The sequence below is a fragment of the Echeneis naucrates genome, chromosome 17, assembly GCF_900963305.1.
Source record: "Echeneis naucrates chromosome 17, fEcheNa1.1, whole genome shotgun sequence".
Taxonomy (NCBI): domain Eukaryota; kingdom Metazoa; phylum Chordata; class Actinopteri; order Carangiformes; family Echeneidae; genus Echeneis; species Echeneis naucrates.
Genome location: NC_042527.1, coordinates 14,807,493 through 14,833,908, shown reverse-complemented (window position 1 = coordinate 14,833,908; position 26,416 = coordinate 14,807,493). Strand labels below are relative to the sequence as shown.

General features: G+C 41.8%; 1 protein-coding gene across 3 annotated transcripts in view; it reads right to left on the bottom strand.

Annotated features, from left to right (window-relative positions):
- Window positions 1-24,627, bottom strand: part of greb1l (GREB1 like retinoic acid receptor coactivator) — a 36,173-nt gene extending 11,546 nt beyond the window's left edge. For 2 of the 3 annotated variants that reach the window (XM_029524437.1, XM_029524439.1), the window contains exons 1-14: window positions 24,536-24,627; window positions 8,285-8,399; window positions 5,364-5,523; window positions 4,920-5,093; window positions 4,518-4,694; window positions 4,205-4,381; window positions 3,949-4,071; window positions 2,803-2,925; window positions 1,835-1,972; window positions 1,615-1,740; window positions 1,126-1,263; window positions 764-949; window positions 268-567; window positions 37-165 (exon numbers count right to left, since the gene is read on the bottom strand). In XM_029524437.1, the coding sequence (XP_029380297.1) occupies window positions 37-165; window positions 268-567; window positions 764-949; window positions 1,126-1,263; window positions 1,615-1,740; window positions 1,835-1,972; window positions 2,803-2,925; window positions 3,949-4,071; window positions 4,205-4,381; window positions 4,518-4,694; window positions 4,920-5,093; window positions 5,364-5,520 (1,948 nt within the window). In that variant the 5' untranslated portion in view covers window positions 5,521-5,523; window positions 8,285-8,399; window positions 24,536-24,627. Of the gene's footprint in view, window positions 1-36; window positions 166-267; window positions 568-763; window positions 950-1,125; window positions 1,264-1,614; window positions 1,741-1,834; window positions 1,973-2,802; window positions 2,926-3,948; window positions 4,072-4,204; window positions 4,382-4,517; window positions 4,695-4,919; window positions 5,094-5,363; window positions 5,524-8,284; window positions 8,400-10,922; window positions 11,000-24,535 lie in introns of those variants that run through there. The other variant, XM_029524438.1, reaches the window with a different exon arrangement.
- Window positions 24,628-26,416: the final 1,789 nt, after the last annotated feature.

The following is a 26,416-nucleotide window of genomic DNA, read 5'->3' as shown; positions in this document are numbered from 1 at the left end:
AAGACATCAAGTGAGACAAATGGATTCAGAACTCACCGAGTGAGGTGGTTTTGAAGTGAGACGCCAATACACTGACTTTCCCTGTAATGAGCTCGTAGCTGATTTCTTTCAGAAACTCATTCGTTGTCAGCATACCTTCGGCTAAGGCCCGAGCTTGGTACTTTCCTGTATTCCAAAATAGTTGAAGTTTTTCGTTATTGCAAATGGTAGTTTAGTCAAGAGAGTAAGGTGAGAACAAGGTTCAAAGAATGGGGCCGCAACACTCACCCAAAACAAGCACACAGAACTCATTGCTGCTCATTTTAGAGGCACATATGATGACCACATAGGTGGGCAGGCACTGTTGGTGGTGGGGACCCTCACCGAGAGAACGTAGTGATTCAGAAATGCCCTCTCCCAGGGAGTTATGGGTAACCAGGACCTGTACACTGCCCCCAGAGACACTTGCTTCAAGTCGAGCCAGCCATGGCAGCTGGGACGGAGAAATGGCAGGACCTCCCGGACAACACAACATGGCCTTCAACACTATCTGCTCCAGCTCCTCCCTCAGGGGAATCTGCTCAGATCCTGCGGGAAAAAATGGCAACATGAACACCGTGAAACCCCTGATGGGTCATTCACTAGAGAGTTGCACCTCAGCTTACATCAGTCACAGCGTACTGGGAGATTTGGTGGAGCGATATGAAGTTAGACATTCATTTTACCAGCGAATTTTCTTCAAATACAAATAAGATAAGTTGTTGTTTTTTTTTTTTTTGCTTACCTAAACGTGCAAGATACTGTAACGTGAGCAGAATCATCGTCTCCACGCTGAGTAGCTGACTTCTGTTTATGCCCAAGCTCTCCAAGGTTTTCTCTGTCAGCTGGCTGCTTTTATAGCAGCTGACCAGCAGGGGGCTCACCACTATATCCCCCACATTTCCATAGAAATATGGTAAAGCACCATGTCCTGGGAAGAGACATCTTCATGAGACAAAACTGAAACAGAGGGAGGCTAGAAGTGCATGGTAACAGCTTGTTCTTCATATTATTTAAAATTCGTTACAACTTAAGTTTGGTTTTTAGATACATGATGCTTCATTTTTCATATGTACAAGGTACTTGTCTCTGAAATAAAGCTCGTACCGATGAGGATGACAGGGCGAACACCTGAAGAGTTAAGCAGATTGTCCGGCACTATGACTGTCTCCCCAGCGGTGACAGGTTGGGGCTGGATGACTCCAGCGGCCGGGGGCTGAGGAGAGGACACCCCTAACACAGAACCTGAGTGGAAACAAAGGTGGGATATGTCAAAACAATCACAACTAGTCTCACCTGTTTAGGTTATGCTTCAACACAAGTGTTTTTGCATATTAAACCCTTATTTTTTGCTAGTTGTTCTCTGTTGTGCAGAGAGTTTGTAACAGAGATATATATTTTTTGCCACAACCTCTCCATCTCCATCTCGACGGGGATGCTCGGTGAGTCATCCTAACAAAATGTCAGGGATGTTTTACACTTGTACCTCAACCAGAGGGAGGGGGGGAGCACAGCCCGTGCTTCAAAACAACACATACACTGTCAGATTAGCTACAAAGGAGAAGCACAACATCCTGACAGGGCTCAGGAACAGACCTGGGGAACAAATGATAGGTCGAATGGCAGGAACAGGGACAGCTGTTGGCGGGACTGGCACCACTGAGGAAGGATGCCAGCTCCGGTGGCGTTTCTTCGGAGGGCCCGACGTCATGGCAGAAGAAACTGAACATCAAAAACAGACACAGAACAACATGAAAGTAACAAGTAGACCAAGTTTAGTGAAGTTTATTGTCGGAGGGAAGCGGGAAAGTCTTACCTGGACTGTCTCCTAAATCAGCTGTGCGGTACCCCTGACCCTGGGGCCCTAAGGACACCTGCGAGGGGCTCAGTAAGGGAGGACGCCCATCAACACCAAGACCATTACTCGGCAAACTCACCCTCAGGGCTGTGGGTACTGCAATTACATAGAGGTGCACATTTTGATACACAAGAGACAGTTTAGACTGCACTTACACTTTGCGCAGACTCAATGATTATAGGTTATACATTCACTGGGGATAATAATTATATAAGAAAATGAATAGTAGCAGTAGCTCCTGAAATAAAGTGTTGGGCCCACCAACAGACCACTTTAATGGCTAACTAATTCAAAAATACATGGGAGAGATACAGGGAGATACAGGGAGAGAGCAATACATAAAAATAAGTCACTGCTAACAGTGGCGCATTGATTAACTATAGATGATGTCTATTGCCAATGAGCCGATTGGGCTTTTTCCAATCTCATATTCCCTGTGTATGCAATACACTTAAACATTGATTCGTATGCGTAGCCTTTGCTTGTCGATATCGCAACCTTGTAAAGGAGCTAATGGATAGCAGGGCCTTAAAAAGTCATTACAGCATTCCTTCTGCCAGTATTGATTGGTGTGTAAATACTGTAAAAGCACACACACCCCTCCTCTGTTTGTGTGTTTGTATGTGAGTGTGAGTCTAAGCTGGCCGTAGCAGAGGTTAATCTTTCCTGCACGGTTATCCACAGTTCCATCTGCCTTATGCTGACCCATGCAAAAAAAAAAAAAAAAACAACAAACAAACTAATGTAGCTAAGAAACCCCAAATTCAACATAAGGGCAAGGCCAATGCGGCACCGCATGAAGGCGAGGGCTGTGTGACATGTCATATGGGAATTGTGTTTCTTTAGTTTACACCAAACATTTAACATTTAAAATGTATTTCCAAAAACTATTAACTAAACAATCTCAAAAACCACTGGCGCACTACCTATTGGGAGAGTCTTATTTCCCGGTGTGGACACCAGGGGTTTGAGGAAGCTGCAGTCTCGGCTCAGGTCCTGACTCCCAAAAAAAACAGAGGACGCTTGTGTGGTTCTGGTAGGTGGAGAATCTGAAAATAAAGACAGACCTGTTATATCGTAAAAGCGTATATATAAAATACACCCTTCTTCTGATTGGCTATGAGGCTGCCTTTGGACTCCATGTAAGTAGCAAATGTCAATGAACACTCCCCTCTCTGTATCCCTGCCTTTTGCACAATACAAACAGACCATAACTCTGCTTTTCATGAATCGTTTCAGAGTAAACAGTCATTTGGCTAGGAGCCTGGGATGTGCATGTTATGGTATCTAACCTCCTGGTTTCCTAAGTGAGTGTCAGTGACCTGAGTATCTGAAGGTCACAGGTGATTTCAAGCAAGAGTTATCCCAACAATGAGCACCACAGCCCAGCTGTCTAACACATTAATGTGTGAGATCTGTGCTGACAGGCAGCTTCCAGGTTCAGAACAAATCAATACCATAAGCCCAGGAGGTCTTTTCAATCAAAGAGGCAGCGGAAAATCTTGTTGTGACAGGTCAGAGGAGAACATCTCCTTCATGGTAGGTAGGATCGTTGTTGCAGTCATGACAATCCGGGCTTATGTAACATTTCCCTCTTGTTGTCGAAGTTTCACTATGTATGACACCGCTATTCAAAAAATGCTACTGACATTCACAAAGTCAACTATTAACAATACAGAGCATATTTTTTAAATTGTATCTAGTTTTGATAAAAGCCAGAATTAATGCAAGAAAATGGGCTGAAAGTCAACCAGCACAGCCCCCTAATTATCACAGACTGACTCATAGACAATCAAATGCAGTGTTGTGGTTCAAGCATCACACTGCGCTGACCTCATAAATTTCAGGGCTTAGCCAACACAATTTGTCTCTATGGCAACACCATAAGCCTTACAGCATATACCAACAGACACAATGAGTGGTTCCAGTGAAAGATACAGAAAATGTTCTGCAGGAAAAGCATCTGATAACCTACTATTCTGTGACGAAAAATGTGCTTTTAATGAACGCCTCATTGTGAAAGGTTGGACAGGATCTCACGCTATGTGCATCTGCGTCGTGAGCAGTCTCACCTGACAGGGAAAAGGGAGAGGAGCTGTGTCCACTGGTGCCTCCGTTTTCTTTACTGCTGAGAGACGAGGACGAGCTGGGTTTTGAAGTCGACGCAGTGCTGGAGAACTGACGGGTTTTACAGTCTGAGAAGGCGCAGAGAGGAACGAAAAAAGCTGTGACATATGGTGTGTAAAAGGCAGCATCAGAGCGTACACGTGTGAAACGCAGAGCAAACTAGAATCTGCATGAATAACTGCATGATATTTTTATTATTACCTTTCCAGCAGATGAGGGGTCCTTTGCACAGAGCACCCTGAGAATTCTTCACCAGGTAGTATTTTAAGTGCTTCTGCTTTTTGGGCTGGGTGGATAACTTCAGGTTGATGTGGTTGGAAAATTCAGTGAAGTATCTGAAACCTTTTTCACCACAGCCCACACAGTTTCCTGAAAAACCTGCATGTGATAAAAAAAAACTAAGTTATTCCCTTATTTTGCAATTGTCTTCTCCAATCCCCCTGTACAGCCAACAGCAGCTAACAACAGGATTTTTCCATAATGGAAATCTGTCAGACTGTGAGCACACACTGACCTAAAAGTGCATTTTTCCCATTCTCGTCAGGCAAAAAGCGACGGTCCACAGCACAAACCAGGATGTGCTCAGGGACGCTGGGGGACTTGGCACCCACCAGCTCGAAGCCCGCTGGGACTTCGATGGGCTCCGTTGCTATGGAGACAAGGCGGAGGTCCTTGCCGGCCTGACAAAACCCTGAGAAAGGAGGAGGAAGAAGATGTGCTATGTAAATTTATCAACATATCCGTTTATTTATTTAGTAATAAAAAAATATCCATAAAATCTATGGTGATTTAGTCTTTTATGATTCCCCTCAGATGGTTTGTCAGAGGTCTTGTCATTTTTTTTTAGTTTTTCTTTTTTTAAGTGTCCTGAGATGTTGTTGTCTCGGTTATATGGCATGTGATTTTGGGATGTTACCATCCATTGTGCAGCAGCCGTCTGGTGCGGGGGCCTGTAGGTAAGGAAGCGGAGGGCTGCTGCTGTCTGAGTCATCGTCGTCTTCCAGCTCCTCCAGATCATTGGAAGAGTGGCCGTTCATTTGCTCATGGCCCGGTGTCTCCCCACTGTGGAGGTCGGCCTTAATCTTCACGTCTGATGGAAATTTTGAATTAGTTTTTTTTTTTTTTTTTTTTCTTCTATATCAATTTTTTTCTAGTATGCTCTCTTGGAAATGATTCGAAAATATAGACCCAAAGTCAAATCTTACTTTTGGTCATTCATCCATTTCAATTTGCTAAAAGCCTGATAAGTGCCAATATTTGCATATGCCTTTAAAACAATACATTTAAATTTTTGCCAAAATTGTGTTTAAAGTCTATTAAGAATGCAATTAAAAATAGCTCCTTGCTGAGAGGATCCTACCTTCCATGTTACCAGGATACGGCTCCGGCTCCAGGTAGAGCTGTGTGAAGATGGGCTGCGGGTCTCCAGTGCTTGAACGCAGTGAAGCCTCAATTGAGTTATGGAGGACCTCTTCAAATCGAGCAGACTTCAGCTGCCCAGCATATGAATTGCCCATTATCTGTCAGAGCAGAGAAGTTGCATAGTCACAGCGCTGCTCATCTCTATTCATTGATTAATTCCTTTCTTGAGAACAACAGGCTCTTCAGCCTGCAGGACAGCAACACGTGTTACAAACAAATGGGCATTCACCGACATGCACGGTTGCATCAATATAAGAGGTCTGCTGCTGTTGGGCAGATGGATATTATCTTAAACTAGAACTAAGCTGGAGCATGGTGCAAATTCTTGCTTTTTAATAAATGATCAGTGTTTCTCAGTAATTGTTCACGATGCCTTCGTAGAACTGGTCTCCGTTTTAAGTTTTGTGAAACCAGTGCAACATCAGATTCATTTTGTATTATCAGTCGATGTTTTACCTTGTGACAAAGAATGACAGTTTTTTTTTCTGGCTTTATTAGCTGGGACGGCTTGAAGAGTGACAGGAAATTGGGGAAAGAGAGCAGAGAATGACATGCAGCAGATAACACCAGCTACAAATGGGTTGGTTAGATTACATGATGGAAATCTGCCTGATGATGAGTGATCATGAACTACATGGTTATACTTTAGAGGAGGAGCAGAGCAGGTATGTGGACCACAGAGTGTTATCAGTTCCTACTTAGGTTCTCTCTCAGTTTTGGCATGTGGTGAATATGACAGAATTTCCTTACAAACAAATTTTCTGTGAGCCCAAACATGATGGCCAAGGCCAAATTTGTTTTATCTTTGGGTTTGTTTGTTTTTTTGGCTCTTTATCCGTCTGCCTGCTCTTCCCCCCCCCCCTTTTTGCCGACCTCGCCAGTGTCCACTCTGGGACATCTGCCGGGGTCGGGTCTGCGGGCCAGGGGTTGGCTGGCTCCGTGGTGGCAGGTGGCAGCTGGACAGAGGGCTAAGCATGTGGTCTCAAAGAAGAGCGCAAGAGAAATGGACAGAGGCCAGGATGGGCAAAAAGCTCCACTCCAAATGTGGTAAAAAAAACAGCACTGACAAATGGCTACATTAGACCATTGTGCCATTCATCACAACATAGTCCTTTCTACTTCAAACTCCCGTTTTTTGGAGATTGTCAAAACATGACACTGGATCTGTTTTCAATTCACCAAGCCAGCAATCGAGAGTGGTCAAACTGTGGAGGAGGAAAAGCTGAAAAAGAAGATATAGGGAGGAGAGCTTTTCTGACACATGGCCTGAGATGTTTTCCATCTTTGTCCGTGGACTACATTTGACTGGCGAGGACCAGTGTTGCGGTCAACAACAGCCAAGTGGAGACCCTGGTTGCAGAAAAAGCTCAGCCTTCGTTTTCAGGCCTAACGTGGAACCTTTTTAGCTACCAAAGCACTTACATGACGAGGTAATGTGCAATGTTGAGCTACATAAATTATCTGCAGTTGACCTCAGACTTCGCTTTACGTGAACGGATAACAATCGCAACCAGTGGTTACATTTATCATACTTATTTGGCAATTGGTTAATAAGCAGTTTGTTTTTTATTTATTAATGTCAATGAATTGGCCAATTTCAATGTCCATTCAATGGTCGAAAATGTTTTTTCTTTCAACACTCTAAAATCCAGACATATATTAATCCATCATATGTGAGAAATCAGCAACACAGCATCATTTTTGCATCTATATTTCGATTAATCCATTTAAATAAGTTTCTGTTTCTAAAATACAAGACCACGTGATTTAATTACAATTTGGATTCTAATTTAAAACCTTTTGCCGGAATTCGTGAGATGAAATGCAGGACTTATGAGATCTAAAGCAGGAGGAGGTGGGGGCTGGTTTGCACTAATTCATTTCTTTCTCTGTTGTGCAGGCCCTCATCTGACTGAGAATGAAACTGAAGGGACAAATGTACAATAGATGTTTAGTGTGTGGAACAAGTTGGAGTTGCCTTTCTTCATCCCAGTCTTGTTTTGCCCACGCCTGGACAGGTTCCAGACTCTGTGTTTACCTAACAACCTTCCTGGGGAGGAATATGACCAACCCAGACAAAAGACAAGATTAACAGTGCCTGACTGTGCTGTCAAAGAGATAAGCAGCTTAACAGAGTGAAGCTACAGTATTTCTTGTTTAACTGATGGAGGAAGGTGGCTGTGTTGGGAAACAATGACAAAAGGGCTTTAAATAAAAGAAAAGAAAGAAAATTTGTGCCTGAGGGCGTTTTCAAGCAGCAATTTCTTGTTCAATTGTGAAGTCAAAGGAGCCTCCGGAGGCCTTATGGGCTGTCTGACCCTCAAGCCTCAGAGGACAGGTTTGTCATTAACCTCGCACAGGCCGGAGGTGAACACAGAGAATGACCTTTTATCACCTGCATGATTTAAAACAAAGCATGACTGTGGCAGAGGTCACCTAATGGATGTTTCTGAGGTGTGACTCCAGTGGTTGCTAAGGTCAGCTGTAGAGACAGAGGGGCATTTCAGGTGAGTGAGCGGCTGCAGTCTGCATGATAGACGAATGAGGGGTGCTGGAGGAGATGAGGAGATGCAGTTTAATGTTCAAAGACAAGTCAGCTGAAGGGGGCATTCGTGTGAGTAAGTGGGGACTTGAAAATGGCCTCTCAGCCAGTCAGATGCTCAGTCAAGGACATTACTCATCTCCTCTGCGGCATCAACAGATTATATGAATATGACCCTAGGTCAGATTGAGCTGGACTTATCTTCACTCGGTTGATTTGAGAATATGAAAACAGAATATGCTCTGTGAAGTAACAGCTGGATCTGCTAAGAGATAACACACAAACAAGCAGTGCATTCAAAAACAACGGGGACTTACGTCGTCAGAGTGTTCCCAGGCGTGAAGGGACTTGTTCGCCTCTGCTACATGCTGGGTCACTACCACTCAGCAAAAACTTTCAGCAAAGACGGAATTTCACTGAGAGATACGAGACCTGAGGGAGAGCACGGAGATCTCTGATTAGCTCATAGACTGTCACTGTCAATGACACAGCGAAACACAAATGAAACATTTTTTACCTCTGAGATAATTTGGTGCTGTTAGTGGCCCGTATGATCTCTTTCCATTCAAATGAAAAGCATGAAATTCAGGGTGACCATTTAAAAGACGGATTTTGTTTTCAAGAAACTTTCTAAGACGTCATTAACCAAATTCTACTTATTCCCACTGTGCATTGACGCTAAGGCTTTTCAAAAAGTCTGCATGACGCTCATTTTTTTAAAGTAAGACATCATATGCATTCAAAAGAAATTACAATTAAACAGCAAACAAAAATATAAATAAAGTACAAAAAAAAAATGACCGTTGGGCATTTTAATTTTCACTTTTAAGTTTTGGTGGTGAACTTTTGTATGGAAAGCCAAAAACTTGGAACGATTCTTTGAACCTTAGTGAAACAGATTATCTGGTTCTGCAGGTCACCATGGTCCAAAAAGATTCCCATCCACAAAATGAATAGGTGCACTTACAGCCACTCAAACATTAAGGATGGCTCAATCACGACATGTACTCACTATTAGGAGGCTAAAAAGGCCGCTATGTGATACCACAGCCCCGGGGCTATTTTCATGAAACACAATTGGTTGTTTTAGTTTGCAGCTGCACTCACTACACACAGTCACTCTGAATGGATTTGCCAGTTACTTTGACCCTTTGACAACGTATTGTTTGGCCACTCAGGTTCTGATATAACAGAAGCAAAGTTCCCTCTGAAACACTGGCTGTCACAATCTACCCAGTCATCACTTCTGAGTGCGTTGCTCTTCTGCAAGAGGGAGACTGGTCTGGGGTCCAAGTCCTTCAAATAGCAAGTGTGCACAGGCTGGTTCAACCTGTACTTACTGACTAGAACATATTTTGTAAATGATTAGCCAGATTGATACAGCTAATCAAACTAAGGAGTTCAAAATGTCAATAAGTCAGACAGACACCTTTGCTGCTTTGCCCCTTGAGAGACAATGAAATATATACTATATCACACATCGACCCAAGGGTGATTATATGGAATTTGTTTCTCCTGCTTATACAAGTTCATGCTTTCCCATTAAGGATGAAATGAAACTCCACCCAAGGGCTGACACTCCACTAATTACCTGGGGACCAGAGTCTTGAAATATTTTGATGCTTATCTAGTTGTGAAGGGTAGACGACACAGAAGGAGACGCAGATGGCTCGTGAGATGAAGACGAAGGTGCTGTAAATCTAGAACCCGACATACCAGCCGGGCCTGAGGCTCTTAATCAGGTCCTGGTTTTCCAGTAATGAGCGCTGAGTGAATGTTTAGGCTCAAAGGCTGATATAGTTTTAGAATTGAAGGCGATGGTTAAAAACAAATGCATGGTCATGTAATGCAAGTGCAACTCCATGTGCATGGACGCACACCACTACTTAATGTACATGCCATAAAAATGTTTTTTGTTTTTTTTTTCTCGAGTAAAGTGTTCCATTCACAATATTTTGGTGCCGTGTGCATTTCTGTGTCATGTTTAGTGGTGAGTTGGTTTTGATTTTGAATTGCTCAAGAAGGAGACCTCTTAATAAAAAGATAAGAAATAATAAAGGCATTTGTAAACATTTCTAAGAGTCATTTTAACTTGCTGATAATGTTCTTTAAATTGTCTGGAACTGATAAAGTGCAAATGATAGTTTTGGTTTGAGCAGTGATTACAAGTATTCCCTATAAAGCTTTTTTTGAAATATTTTAACCCATCTAAGAGACAAAGTGTTGCAGGTAAACATTCTTGATAAGAAATTCCAAACCTCCCACTTTTATGATTGCGCTTTCTAGTAATTTAGTTTCTCAGCTGCATATCAAGATTAGAGCATTTACAACACAGGGAGAGAGGTTGGATTGGACTTCTTTTCTAAACACAGTTAGATCGCATTCCGCCTCAGCAGATGCTTCATGTGAAATCCAATCAAGAAATAAGAGGAGGCATTTTTACAGTTAATGTCAGACATTTAAACTAGCTATTCGATCACTGTACAAAATTAAATAATTCAACAGCTCCAGGTACATCAGACCGAGTAAGTCCAGGGTTTACTGAACAACTAGCGAAGGACTGAATTTGTTTGTTATTGTTGTTCTGTTTTGTTTCTTTCTTTTTTTTTTCTTTAAATCCTTAGCGAAATAGCAGATAAGATGTTAATGGAAATTTTGATAAATATCTTAGTTGTTTTCACTTCATTGTCAAGCTTCAACAAGAAAAAGTCCATTGCAATAGATGAAATGCGGGAATGTGCTGAGCACACGCTTAACATTAGAAAAGCTGTGGTAAAAGAGACGCTGCCCATCAGACATGAGAGAAAGGGGAGAAAGGGGGATGGGAGTAAGAAAAAAAAAGACAAACATTCCTCTGTGTTCTCTAAATTAGGTGCTAAAAGCCCATCTCATTAATTCTGAATCAGGGCCCCATGTGATACACAGCAAATGGTTTAAAAAAACCTTCTACTGTACCTTTCATGACTCCGCGACCAGTGGATGAACCGTTAAAATCCAAATGAAAAGCAGTAAATCCAAAATGTGGAGGCAGGTTCTTATTTTTTTTTTTCAAGCAAAGTCCATGTTAGATAATAAATCCTTTAAGGAAGAATTTGCAGATATCCAGGCAACATATGGAGTTCCACTCTTCTCCGGTAGGTCTCAAGTCACCTTTGCCGTGATCCTCCATAGAAAGAAATGGGAATCCCAATCTTTCCCTCAGTACAGCTGATACCCTCCCTCTCTCGCCCTCTCTCTCACTCACATGCAAACAAACTCACACACACATACACACAGACCCCTCCCCCAAGTCCCCTATGCCCTCCTCTGTCCTGTGCCATTTGCCAAGGAGGGAGGGAATCCACCGGGGGCTCATTCATCTTGGCCCTGCTGACCCCCTGTGGTGACAGATGCTCTTGGAGCCCTGCAGAGGCCTGCGGGGGGAAACAAAGAGGGGGATCCACATCTCCGTACTGCCACACGGCCAAGTTGCCCTGCCACGCGTGACCCCCAGCTCCCCGAGACATCTGCCACGGGCACTGGATAATGTGAAAGTATTCAAGTCAAGGAGGGATCTTTGAATCCAGCTTCTGCTCTCACACTTGAGCTCAGCTCAGTCTCTTGCCGTCAAGTTTTTTTGTTGTTTTGTTTTTTTTTATTGGGGGCCAATTCAGAGACAGTAGAATCCGTCTCTGGTCAGCTTAAGCATTTTGTCTTCATAGCTTTGCCCAGGACTGACCCCACACTGGGGTTTTACTCCCGCTATAAATACCAGAGCTCATCTGGTCAAAATAAATAAACGGAAATCCACCGCAAATCAATAGACGCTGGCAGATGTTGAGCTTTATATGTCATTATAGCTCAATGATCAGCTCTCACACTTTGTCCTGATGTTACCAAGAGATGAGGAAATTCATTTAGAGACTGAAAGACTGATGACTGATGACTGAATGTCAGCTAAGTGGAGTTGGTGGGTGCCACATCACTGCTGGGAAATATACACATCTACAAAATCGTAAAAAGTTAGGTTTAAGATAGAAAATCACCTCTTGTTCCGCAAGTCTATGACTCTAAGACTATCAAAGGTGATTTAAGTGAAAGGCTTCCAATCTGAATTAAGTTAAGAATTAAGTAACATTTTTATAGTTTCCTCTGGTTTTCGAAAATGCTGCAAACACACTTGAAAAACTGCTGGTACTGAAGGGCAAACACACCCAGCTGTGAGATTGTCAGGTCTAGCTGTACTGACAAGATATTATTTAGGCTGCTAATTTCTTGTTTTCAATACATATCAGTCACCCATGTCAAACAAAAATGTTTCATTATGAATTGTACAGCATACATGGGCCGCTCGCTCTCTTTTCCTGCCCAGGAGTTAATCTCAAGTAAAGCTAGAGGAAAAAAGCAAGAATTTGCCAGGTAAATATTAGGCCTGAGTAAACTCACAACTACTTGATAGCAGGGTAGATGCATTCAACACTGAAGTCTCTCCTTATTGCCAATATTTTCCCGCAAATACAATAATTAAGTTCATTAGGACAGTAAGTAAATCGGACATAAAATGGTCTACATATTGGATTTTTGCGTGAAAATACTCCCTGTAAATATAAAATAACTAGCACAGTTAAATAAGCCATGTCATCATTTATATTTCTCATGTACTCAGCTCTTTACAGGCTCAGGCGCCTTTCTTCCCAGAGCCATGTGACTGATGTTCCAGTTCATTACCACAGACACAGTCAACAGTTGTTTTAATCAGGTCGTGTGCAGCTCTTCTCACCTCTTCTCCAATGGTTATATTAGGGCACAGTCAGCGTGATGGCTGTTGTAAACTAGCACATGATCCAATCAAGGCCCCCATTAGTCCTTACGGGGCTTTCATGTACTCATTTCTCTCAATCAGCCACATTTGTCTAAACATTGGGCTTGAGTTTGACTGTGAAATTTGTCCAGCTATTGCTGATTTGGACCACACATGGTCAAACATATCACTGAGTCTCATGCAGTGCATCCTCTTATGCTGGGAAGTTGAAGATCGTAAAAGTCTAAATATAAAAGTGTTCGCTGTCAGATATGGCAAAAGTGAAATCACTACATTGATCCATCTGATGCCAGCGCAGACACAAGTTCAACTTGGGGAAAAGAGCTGTCAGTGCGATTTATGTCAAAGCCCCTGACTTTGACATGGCCTGGCTTAAATAGCCGGTTTAAAATAGAGATAATGAGTAAACCCGGAATTTTCTTTGTCCTCAATAGACACTGTGCAAAAAAAACAAAACAAAACAAAAGAGTGTGGATTGAATGGCTGCCCGCCCCCAAGCCCATCCTTCACCGCTGCATTGCACTCCTGCTAAACTCCCGGACAAAGGGGAAGTATCCCTGCCATTACCACCTGAGGAAAGACATGTCATATGACCACAGTCTGAGGGAGAAAGAGAGAGAGAGGGGGGGGGGGGGGTTCTTCCCTTCTTAGGATTCCCAGAGGAGTGACATAGCTTTGTCATAGCTGACTCAGCAGCTGCCAACCACATGATGGTTGTTTAGAGCAGCTTAAAGCGACCGCAAGAGAATCTTTTACTAAAACTAGACTGCTCTGAAATTAATGATGCGCTTCAAAAGAGTGGCCTCCATACATTTGATAAGAAGGCTCTTACACTGCAGGAAAAATTAAAAGACATCTGCATCTCCAACAAATTCCGGGATGAGAGTATCAGGTTGGTGGGGGTACAACCATCAAGGTGTTACTTACTACGTCTGACTCTTATAATAAGAAAACAATCCCGGAGCTCAACTGTCAAAAACAAAACACAAAAACAACATAACTACCATGTGAAAATTCCCGCAAGAGAAATCCACTTTTCTACTCGCTTCATATGGGCTACCTGACGCCAAGGGTGTGAGGACTAACACTGTTGTTTACTATCCGGGTGGCAGTCCACAGCTCTAATTTCCTTATTAAAGCCCTGCAACCTTCTTCGAAAACCCCCCTCCCGCCTCTACCCAGGACTACCTGCTGGGCCCTGAAGTGCAAATCGGTGCTAGTGAGGATAGCAGATGAGCTAAGGTCATTCATGGCTTTCCAGTAGGCCACAGAAACAAAGGCAAACATTCCAGCTGAATGCCATTGCTGAAGTCGGCAGCAACAGAGAGAAAGAGGGGGATAAGGGGACAGAGCAGGGCTCAGTGGAGATAATAGCCTGAGGGTGTGTGTGTGTCCATGTGTATGTGTGTTCTAGGGGATTATCTGTGGAACTATAAAGTGGGGTGAACCAAGGTTTAAGGCCTGGTGTGACCAGAGGGAACGGGGGCAGGGCCCAGGGCCCAAGGAGAGGTGGACAAAAGGAGCATTTGGGCAGATGAAGAAGCCATCATCATTAAGCCACTGGAAGTTTACTGTCCAGTGATAAAACTCATTTCAAAATTAGGGGAAAGGGGGTGCGTGTGAAAGGGCAACAGGGCTGGGAAGGCCTGTCAGGGGCTCGAAGGTGGCGTAGCAACTGACTGAGGAACTGTAGAGCTAATTCATTAGGGGACAAGTCGCCTTTGTGTTAACACTAGGTTGATTGGAGTGGTGACCTTGCCACACACTTTGGCCCAGCAGATGAGTTTAAGGGCAAGGCATTTAACCTTAAACTAAATCTCAGCCACAGACAAAGGCTGGCAACATTTACTGGCAAGGTCCACCGAAAAAAATGACTGATGCAGCACAAATGAAAAACAAACCTTGTTAAAAGCAGCCAACTCTTGAATGGCACTGCAGACTCTAGGCTATGCATTTACAACAAAACCTCATATATCAATTCATATTTCAATTACTAGGTTGAAAATTATTAAATATAGCTAGTAATGCTAAAACTACTCAATTATTATATTAGTCCATAAAATTAAAATTACTATGCATCAACACCCCATTTTAAGAACCAGTTAGTCTAAAAGTCTACTTTTAGGCATTTTAACTTTAATAATAATGATATATATTTTGTATTTGATATTGAACTGATTTTTTTTTTTTTTACATTTTGCAAATCAACTGCTTGTTTATGTAATCATGTAATGCATTCATATAGTGATGATAGCACACACACACACACACACACACACACACACCCACACATGCACACCTATAATAAAAAAACCCCAACATCAACCAACATCTAAAAAGTTTAAAATGCATCATGGCATCTCTTTGATAGAATTCTGTGTTGGCTGGAAGAATAAGTGAATGAAAGTGAAGGACAAGTGAGTTTACAATGCTGTTCATGACTGTGTAGTAAAACGAAAGGCCTGTTAGTCAACCCAATCTGCATTTTACAGCGCTGCCGGGTTGAACACCAGTTCACCGAAGTTGGAACAACAGGGAGAGACACAGGACCCTAATGCATTTATGGACTTATTCAGGCAAGCCATATTGAATAAGACAACAATGAGTTCTATTTCATACTGTAAAACTGTCACTGGCAGCGGTCAAACTCTGGTCAATGGTAAAGGGCAAGAGGATGGAAGGACAAGGGAAAACAAAAAACATGAGCAGTCAAAAAAAACCCTCAATGTTTTCTTATTTAGTGATCCCTGATATTATATAGATAATATTTTTAGATATACAGAAAAGAAACACAGAGTTTCCCTGATTATAACTCGTCATTGAACATCCACCATCACCTTAACTTCTTCAAACATCTGGTCCACAAACCTCGTGGCTCATCCCAGAGTAGATCTCTGATGATGGTTGACCAGGCCTTGTCCTGGCCATAAATGGTTGTTTAGACAGCCCTATTTGTTATGGGGTGTAAAAGGTGAGCCGTGGATCATGTTGAGAGGACCAACACTATCAAAACATTGCCTCTTATCAGATGACACAGCGAGCAAAGGGGTCAGGTTCTGCTGCCAGGAGCTGGCCTGAGCTGTAGCTCCACCATGTCTCGACATCACGTCAGTCAAACGGAGGTGGAATGTGACACCGATGTGAACATGATCACTGTTTTGGATCATCTTTTACAAACTGAAAAGCCAACAGAAAACCATCAGTTGGTGCTGTTTGAAATGATTCAACGTCAATAACAATGCAGTATGTGGGACAAAATGCTCTCAATTCATGATGCACTAACTGGATTTTTCAGTATGAGCCCGTTTGTGTGTTTATGGAACTGGCTCGGTTGTAATTTTGAGTCGGGGGGTGTGGAATATCATGATAACGACAAATTAATGTAATGTTAATTATTGGGATGTATTCATTCAATCATTATTTACTACTGAAGATGTTAGCTGCGTCTTTATATTTAGACATTTTCATGCACCGAGGTTGGAAAAGTTACTAAAATAAAATATTGGGTCAATTCTTATTTAAATCAAGATCTCAAATCAGTCACGGATCTGACCATGGTTGTTACACCTTTTGTGCTTCAAAAGTGAGCACGTGCATTAACGATAATTATTTATAAGCCTTTCACAACAATAATAATAAGTTTGAACATGTGCCAATTTAATTTGTCTTATGTGACAGTGAACTGAAGATATTTTGGTAATGACACTGACTCATGTGGGAATGATTTAATTGAGGAAAAACTTGTCACATTAATTGATGATGAAAGGAGTTTTTAACTACAACCTAATCCGGTGCTGCTCTTTATGAATGTTGAAGACAAGTCGAAGATAAAGACATCCATTGTCTGACTCTAAAGATCTTCACTAAACGTTTTAGAAGCTTTTTTTTTTCTTCTAAATAAAGGAATACAGATAAAAGGCAGTGGCACAAAAGACAGGCGATCCACTCAACCCTGTTCCCTACAAAGTTCACACACACTGACATACTAACTTAATTTAGGCATGCAGAAGAACTGAGTGCCCATGGAGAGAACATAAGAAAGAGGTCTGTTGTGGTTATCAGGCGTTCAGAGGGACAGCCACCTTTCACAATAGGACTTCTCCTTTCTTTTCCTCCCTGAAAAAAAGTCTCGGCCACCTTGAATCCATTTGAGTGACACTGTGACAAAGAGGCTTCTTAATGTCCTGACCAAGGAGCCTCCTCCCCTTTCTCTCTAAACTTCCTTACCGGGCGATCAGCTGTATCCATCATGCCCCTCTTCCTGACCCCAGGCGGCACTGCTGCATCAACAGCACCCCACCCCCGTTTACCACTTTCCCTCTCTTGCCACAGCTTCTCCATTACCCCCCACTTTCCTGATTAATGAGCACCAGGTTGCCCTCGGTGACAGGACCCACACTTAAATCCCATCAGTCCTCCTTACGGCAGCAAGAGCCACTGCATCAGCAAGGCTCTTTTTGTCTTAACGGGACAATGGAAGCAGGGCTATCCTTTGTTGAGGGCTTGACCCACACACAAACCGCGCTGATGAGAAAAAGTGACAGTAGACCTATTCAGCGCTGGTACCACTTCATCCTGGACTGATCCCCCTGAGAGACGGATACTTGACCAACTGGCAGATGTGATAGTGGACACAGGGAGGTTTGGAGAAAGCGGAGCACCACAAAGAAACAGTGGCGAATGAGACAGCAAGGTTCCCAGCGATATAAAAATATGATGTGGTCATGCTTCCTAGCATTGTACTATATTGAACCTGCGTGGTCAAGCTGACTTTTAAAAAGACACGATACCTTTCAGCAACAACATTTTTACATTCCCTTTCTCTCTCTCCCTCAAGTTATAATTTCTTTTTGAATAATCATCTGGGATTTGATGATTTTACAGATGTTTGGTAAGACAGTAAACATGTTCCAACAAGGGTGCAGTTTGCAGTTTGTACAAAAACAGCGTGATTACCATAATACAAGCATAGCTCAGTGTTGCAGAAGGATTCCTGGCTCAGCTCTTCTCATCACACAGTACTCAAAGAGAGAAAGTTTTTGGAGATATATTTTTGCCAGAGCATTTGTATTTTTATTCTTTAACTTATAGAAAAATAGGGAGATTAATCTTATATTAAGTGTGTTAGTGAGGTTTCGAATCACAATTCGTTCGTTGAAAGTCTTTGGTGTTTCCTAGGAATTCAGTAAAAGATGCCACTTTTTTCCCCCTCTGCATATTGATACAAACTTGCTCTCTGTTAGGTAAGGTTGAGGCCAAAGCTCATCATCTCTGTGAAGGCACCTTCTTCACTGACCTCTCTGAACTGACATTAAAACTAAACGTTCAGCTATCCAACTGGTTCGTATGGTTACATTGATTGGTTGATGAAAAATGTTAATCTGTGTTTTTGTGCTAAGGATTTTATCAGCAAGTCAATACACAGACTGTTAGATCTATAGAAAAAGTACCAATGCTTTTCTATTTACTGCCTGTATTTTCTGTTTGTTCTTGAATTGTAAGTAAATGCACAAGCTGAGAGAAAGAAAAGCTTGAGAAAGACAGATTGAGACACATAGACGGGCGCGCACACACACACGCACACACACACACAGCAAATGACCTTCCCTGCCACAGAGGAACGTTGAGTCCTCGCAGCAGAAGGTTGGGTCTTGGTCACCGTAGCCTTGGACAAGCTGGGACAGCCTAAGGAAGAGTCTTCTGCTACAGACAGTTCTCTCCCCCAGAAAGCCTGGCAATGTCAACACACAGTGACCTGGTGACTCAATTTGTGGAGGGAGGGAGAGTGACAGAGAGAGAATTGTTCATGTTTGTGTATCTGTGTGTGTATATGTGTAAGTAGGCAGGGAAATTTGGGACAATATTTGTGGGAAAAGGCAATGATGCTGCTATGGAAATCTGGCTACAAGCCTGAGTGTTTCCAGCTGTTGTTAGCACACAGTTCACGGCAACAATACCAAACACACAACACTGCAGGGTGTTTCCAACTTTCTGTAGCTGCTAAAAAGGATGATGAGTTACACACACAAGATTTAATGAAGTCACAGTGAATTCGTGTTTCATTTTAAAGAGATTCTCATTTAATTGATTTGGTGTGATGATGTTGAGTCAGATTTTTCACATTGAATCTGTTTTAAGATTAATTGATGCATTGTTCAGTGTGAAAAACTTCTTGTTTTGCCAGACAAACAGTCCAGAATCCAAAGGTAACAGAGCAAAGCTATGAATCCTCATCACAATTTGAAGAAGCTAGGCTAAGCTCAATTTGTATGTCAAAAGTGTAACATTTTCTCAGCGCTAAGATTACTGATTGCATTTAATTATGCATGAGTCTATGATTTATGCCTGTGTGCTCTCACCCTACACCACTTCAGGCGCCTCACACATATCAGACCCTGCCTGAAATCAAAAGCAAAGCATTTGTGGAAATGTGAAATGGGCCTCTTGCAGCTGGAACAGAGTGAAAATGCGATCAGTAAAATAACAAAGTAGTTTTAGATATTGTTGCGATGTGTGAAAAAAAAAAAAAAAACTACTTGTTTTTTAACCCTTAACCCTTGTTGCGAAGAACAGAGCAATGAAATTCAAACTAAATCCATTAACTTTCCTCCAGACAATTGAGCGATGATCCATCCCAAGGCACGGCACATAGTGTACTCTTTAAAACAACACGTAAGCTGGAAGCAGTCATTTATGGCTGCAGGTAGTGTTCTATTGGGGTTGGCATCTGTGTACAGGGTGGGAGTACTTCAGTACACCCTGTGAGAACACACTGTTCCATTGCCATGGCGTGCTCGAAGGGATTCTCAGCTGGATGCTTTCCAGGTTTCAGTGGCAAGAATCGGGCTATATTATCACTAAATGCTCTCCACACAGGCACACACATACTTTGCTCGACATGAGTCTGCAAAAATCCAAGAGATTGACCTCACAAAACAAACAGTGTCTTTTTCTGTAGACACTGTACACACTTCCATGCCTGAGCCCCTGCTGTGACATCAGATGGTAACTCAGGTGACAGGGTTATTAACCATTATGGCCATTATGGCTGCTAATGAAAGAGTTCAACTCAAGGAGCAGAAGACTGAAGGGCATTGCTTTTCCTTGACATGTCACCACTCCCTTGGCCACACACACACATGCACTCGCGCTCAGTGGCGACCCGTTAACTTTGCCATGGACGCACTTCATGATGAACAACGTGGGGCACATCCTGATAAGTTCCATTCATTTCTGTCAGAGAAGTATTTCAGCTTTGATCTGAGGATGGAGCTATAAGGAAGAGAGACGTTTATCTTTGAACACCCGTAGCTTGCTATTTACATACTGTTATCAAGAGGCATGCAGGAGTGCAACACATTAGTGCTGTTTTGTGACTTTAACATTAATGTGTTGTTAGTGTCAGAAAAACAGAGGTCGAAAATAAAATATTGAATGGGTTCATGCACTTAGTTGATCAGTGAACCAGGAGATCCAGTGGTGACAGATAAGAACCTGTCCTGCATGTCAGAATCAGAGATAACCAACAGGACAACAGGAAGTGCCTTCTGCTAGGGTCATGTTCCACTCATGCATGAAGACACACACACACACACACACACTGAACCCAGAGAGAAGCAATTCACATCAGGAGCCTGCCTTGAAACAAAGAGCAGGATGTTCAGTCTTTTTGGCTGTACTCCTACAGATTGCATGTCCTACCTCCCTGGCAGTAAGTTCCTTTCAGGATTGTGAGATAGGCATTGAGGGTTTTTGGTTTTTTGTTTGTTTGTTGTTGTTTTTTTTTCAGCCAAGAAGAATGTCACACATACATTATTATCACTTTCCCGTGTGTTCCTGAGCAGGCCACTATCACCGAAGCACCGAAAAGACTGAGGGCTTGAAGCACAAACTCAGTCACCGAGATTTTCTGAGGAATGGAGATAGATCAGAAATTAAGTACAGAGGTTTTTTTCCAGTAATACACTAATATGATTCTACAGAGCTGCCAAGATAATTAGAACATGTGCATCATACCAGCTGTTACAAAGGCCTTTGGAGGTCAATGGTAAAATAACGGAAATATGAATTTAAATCATTTTTCCGCTTCCTGCAGGTGAAACTAAGATATAACAGCTAATGGTTGAGGGTTTTGAGGAGGAAGCCCCACCCCCACAAGAGGGATCAATGCACATAAATGGAAGAGGTCACAGACCTTTGACATCTCCTTTCAGTCGGGGGAGGGGCACAGGCCTTTGTGAGATTGGCTTTAATGATCCAATTGTCGACATACACTTTCATACAGTATAGTGCATACAATCTGACTCACATTTCACTCTGCCCAGTGCACACTCTATTTCTATGTCTGCTCATCATTCTAAACCAGCCAGAAGTGTGTGGTCTACAAGAAAATACAAAAAACTATAACAATAATAATAATGGAAAAAAACAAAACCCACAAGCATCGCCCTGTATCTCTCGCTGTCTGCATCCAGCTGCCTTGTTTCACTCTTCATTACACTCGCATCTGTTTAAACCTCTTCTCCCAACTCATACCCTCCTCAGCCTCCCCAGCTCCTTCCAGACCTTGTTTGGCCTTTCCCTCCCTCTTCTTTTATTCTGCATTTTGAAGACAGATCTGGGCTTTAGAGGATCTTTTTTTTTTGCAATCGGTTTTGTGGAAACAAATCAAGCCAAACAGTGAGATTCACCACATAAAATAACTTGAGCACAGATGACAGGGGAACCAGGAGACACACTATACTCCAGCAAGCTTTCAAACGTCTACCTTTCAGGTGGAAATTTCATTTCGGTCACAAATGTAACTGGATGCTGATCGTAAAACCTCATTTTTGGAAGTTTATTTCTATTCAGATACTACAAATGAACATGATGTTCCTGGCATTCTTGGCCCTCAATAAAAAGGACACCTTAAAAGTTTACAAACATCCCTTGGAACATATTTTCCTCTGCAGATCCACACAAAGATTGCCTTTTAATTCTGATGTTTACCTGAGAAAAACAGTCTGATGTGTTTGGAATCAAACGGTTTTGGTATGCTTAAATTAGGTGGTACACTTATATTAGTGTAAAGTGGACTACATGTATTTGATAGCCACAGTTGCTTGCTACTTTGCAGACTAATATTTTTACATTCAAGATATAGGCTCTACGTAGAAAATGTGATGCATTGTTTTAGATCATACTAATGTATAGCACTGTTACAATTGGCTTAATCTACAACATTAAAATGCTGCTTGTACATCAATCCACATTTTTTAATAGTTAAATAATATAAGCATTAAAAACAAAGCACTCACAGAGACCATATTTGACAGGATGCATACGTTGACTTCATGCTTTCATGCAAATATCTAATGATTTGTTCATAATGCATTTTTGATTCAGTAAGAATACAAACACAGGACTTTTACAATCTGGTATTGCTATTTAAATCCATAGAGCTGAGTTTGATTAGCAGCACTCAGATATTGGCACATGTCTAAATGGCACAATCATCTCTCCATATAAATGCAAATATGGGGCATAAGCAACATTTTGAAAAGAGGTTCCTGCCTCATCAGTTTGATGAATGGTAGCTATTATGAAGACCACCTGTTTTCTGAGTTCTGTCATATTAGGGTAAAAAAAAAGTGTGAAACAAAAGCCCTGATCTCTCTTGTTAGGATTTGTACCATCTGCAAAAAGGATCAGAAAAGCCCCTCTGAAAGGATCAAGAGAAGCATCTGCCTGCACTGCTAAATAGGCCCCAGTGATGGTCATGTGATCTAGTGAATATTAATATTTTGCCCCATAGATCAATGATTAAAATGGTCTGCTTCCTAAGCAGCCTGAGGCCACAGGAGCAACTGAAACCTCAATGTTACTGACTGAATTGGTAATCAATTGCCATGTGTACATTTTGTTATGACATTAAACACAAATGTGAGTAATGTCTCACACCTTGGTTTGTCATAACAGTAAATGATTAGTAGAAAAAATGTTGGCTTTCAATTGAACATGAATTTTTTTTCTTTCTCTTCAGAAAATGCAGTGTGAGGCTGAGGGACAACCGAGGAAGCATAAATACTAAAGGATGAGCTCTGATGTGCTCAAAAGGATAGTGAGGGAAAAATGCTAGAAAATGAATCGATCTGTTACCCTGGTGACAATTGCTTTATGTTCAAATGGATGTGAAATAGACCACCACTTGACAGGGCTTTTAAATGTTGGAAATGCCGTGTTGCATTTCTTGCAAAATCTCTTTCCCTCACAGCAGTTTTTTTCTGCACAGTAAAATAAATGTGAATGTGAAATGGAGCAAAAAAATAGAGACCCATTATCAAGACAAGATAAAGGGCTGAAGTTCACACCAACCCTACTCAGAGAAGGGGAAATAAAGAGGGTCTGAATAACACAGTTTTTCAAAACTAACCAATTGAACTATTGCAAATAGGACTGATAGTGCAGAAATAAATACTGATACTGTGCAATAAAAACTTAAGATCATTAAACAAAACACCCAGGATCTAAAGACCGGGGCCTTTGCAAAGCAACATGGGAAAGAGACGTCTGCTTAACCCTAAAGAGAGAAACCTGTCCGAGCACAGGAGTGGTGTCATGGGAGGCCTTACTTATCTCCTCCCAGATTAAGTCCCAATTGTTCAGCGGGAACAAAGACAGCCAGTGAGGAAACCAGCCCCCCAAGGGCCAGATGGTCAGCGTCCAGAGCCCCCTGTGACCCCTTCAGCTCTTGCCCTCTCTGACAGGGCCACGCGTGTTCGAGACAAGATGGGCCGTCCAGGAAAATTCAGCAGACACACTGACCATACAGTACGAACATGATACTGCACTACCCGTCCGATTTAGGATGGAAGGTTCTGGACTATAGAATGATAGTTACAGGAAACAACCATGACTGTGATGACAGAGCAGTCAAGAGCAATGACAAATAAATAAATGAATGAATAAAAATCAAGACTGTAGTGGGTCTAATCACATGGCTGGAAAGTGCTGAAACTAATGGATTTCAGCTTTCAGATGGATTAAACTGCTGTTCAGCATTTGAGATTGAAGTACAGCATAAAACTGTACGACTGATAAAACAAAGATGCCTACTCTGTAGCTGGGTACTCTGGGACATGAAACACGGCAGGACCAGCTACAGTCAAGACAGACTGGTTTGGTTGTAATTACAATGACACACCGCCACAGACATCGTGTTTATCTGATGTGACTTTATCTCAGCTGCTGAGTCCTGTTTCTACATGAGCCTGGAGCAAGTGAAACAGCATTTAAACCTGACAAACATGTGAATGTCGGAATGAGTGACTTGTCATGTAAATAAAGTGCTATCCTATATTTTTGATGATTTACAAAGGTCAACTTCAGCACTGACACCGATGGGATTCTGAGAAATAAAAAACTTTTGTAAAGACTAACTGGACTTAGATCTAAGTCTTGTACATTTGTACTGCCACCGACAGTCACTTTACTGTAAGACATTAATGTGAAAAAAAACAAAAACAGAATAACACGAAAAGCTTGATTTCTGGACATAAGCGAAGACTTTGCACAATCTATTATCTAATGGCGTCTCGATCTTTAAAAAAAGAAAACGACAGTTCAACGTGCCATGATATTACAGAGGAAATCTACAGATGAAATTAAACTTAAAGCGTCTGCAGCTGCCGGGGCACACCAGGACGCGGACGAGCCACTTGTTGCAGTTATATGCATGAGGTGTGGCGCTAAACAGGTGCCCGCAAGCAAATAATCATCCATCTACCTTCATCCAGCTGACGCCGTGGTGTGTCCATGTACAGTCCTCTCCGTCGTCCACCGTCCGCCGCCGCCGCCGCCGCCGCTGCTGCTCGCGCGTCTCCGCTACAGCTGATCTGACGCGCCGAGCAGTCAGGTGACGTCAGGAAGTTACTGTACGTACCGTTTGGTGGTGCTGTGACTGGAGGAGGACAAAACACACCGGGACTTTACGAACAGCACCACTGCGAGGTTGGACCAGCAGCTTGCGTTTCCTGTAACTGGGGTCTCAGCCAACTTAGCCTCACAGCTAGATAATATATATACATATAAAAGGAAATACGATCTAAGGAACAGACGTGCGCGAATTGGAGCAAGAATTACCAAACAAACGATGAAAAACAAATAATAAATTAACATTAATTCACATTATCTATCAACCTAATCTGCATTTATGCATACATTAACGTTATAAGCCTGTGTAAAGGCTGTATTGTCTTTGTATAAGAAGAATGATAGGAATAAGAAAAAGTAAAAAAGTAAATGAGTAAATAATGTGTTTCATGTTCATCAAGTAACCATCAAGTAGTGCGCTTCTCCAGTCATGGCTTTTCAGATTAAAACGTCCCACTCTGCGGAAACAGGGGTTGATAAGAGTTGTAAACTGTAAAAGCGCTGTTAAAGAAAAAAAAACACACACACTATAATCAGTAGCAAAAATAGAAATGATTTGTATAGTAATGAGGAGCACGTGACTGCGGATTCAGAACACAAATTTGTTTAAAGTAATAAATATCAAGATCATTGGCTTTATCCAAGTCTTTTAACGGGGTTGCCACCATAGCTTGTGAAACAGCGCCCTCTGTTGCATAACATGATGAATAACTAGAAGAAATCCCTGCAGAAAAAGTTGGGTGGCGGGAGTGTCGTTTTGTGTGTTATTGACATTGCTTTTATTATGTATACACTTCACACAAGTCCTTTAATTTATCCATGCTACATTATTAAATGAAAGGTAGTTGCATTACTTAGATTTTGGATAACAAAGATCTTCAGACCTTACAAGAAAAATAGAAATCAAGCCATAATTTCAAAATTGCAGTCAAAAAAAGTAATGCAAGAGTCCAGCTGCCACTCTCCAGGGAGCAAATCACAGCAGCTCAAAAGCATTTCCTGTCCATCATTTGGCCATTTGCAGACCATTATGAGTGAGTAACAAGAGCAAAAATAAAAGGGGTAAACACGCACCAAACCTTGCAGCCAATCTCAAATTGTATTAGCCTTGAAGAAAGAAAAAAAGATAACTGAGAGCAAGTTACTGGGAAACTTAAATATGTTATCACTAACAATGTAAATTTTCTTAGAGGATATTAATTATAATTTTAATATAATTATAATGTACAGTTAATGGAGGCTTATATGGGATAATGATGACAGGACTTCTGCTACTCTGTTACCAAAGAGAATAAAATAGATGAGCCAAAAATAATAAACAACCATCTCACACACACACATACACACTCACAAATATTATTAGTAGTAAGTATTAGTAAGCGGAACATTTAATTCCCACAGAGGAATAGTTTACTCTAGCTTCAGTTTGTTTTGCAAGAAGAAGATGCATTGTAATGAAAACCAATCTTCCACAGCTCAGAATTTTCAAAGCAGCACAGCTGTGATTTGTTATCATGATCATTCACCTGGAGGTCAACTTAGGATGCCAAATATCTGTGCAATTTAGATGTCAACTGAAGAACAGGAATGCTGATGATCAAGAAATTAGCGATGACCATCTGACCTTTTTGTGTAACCCACAGAGGTGAAAGTGACAGCTGTCTTGTGCAGAGCATGGAACAGCACTGCAAACCTGTGAAATAGCAAAAAATAGACTCATTATGGTCAAGAACCA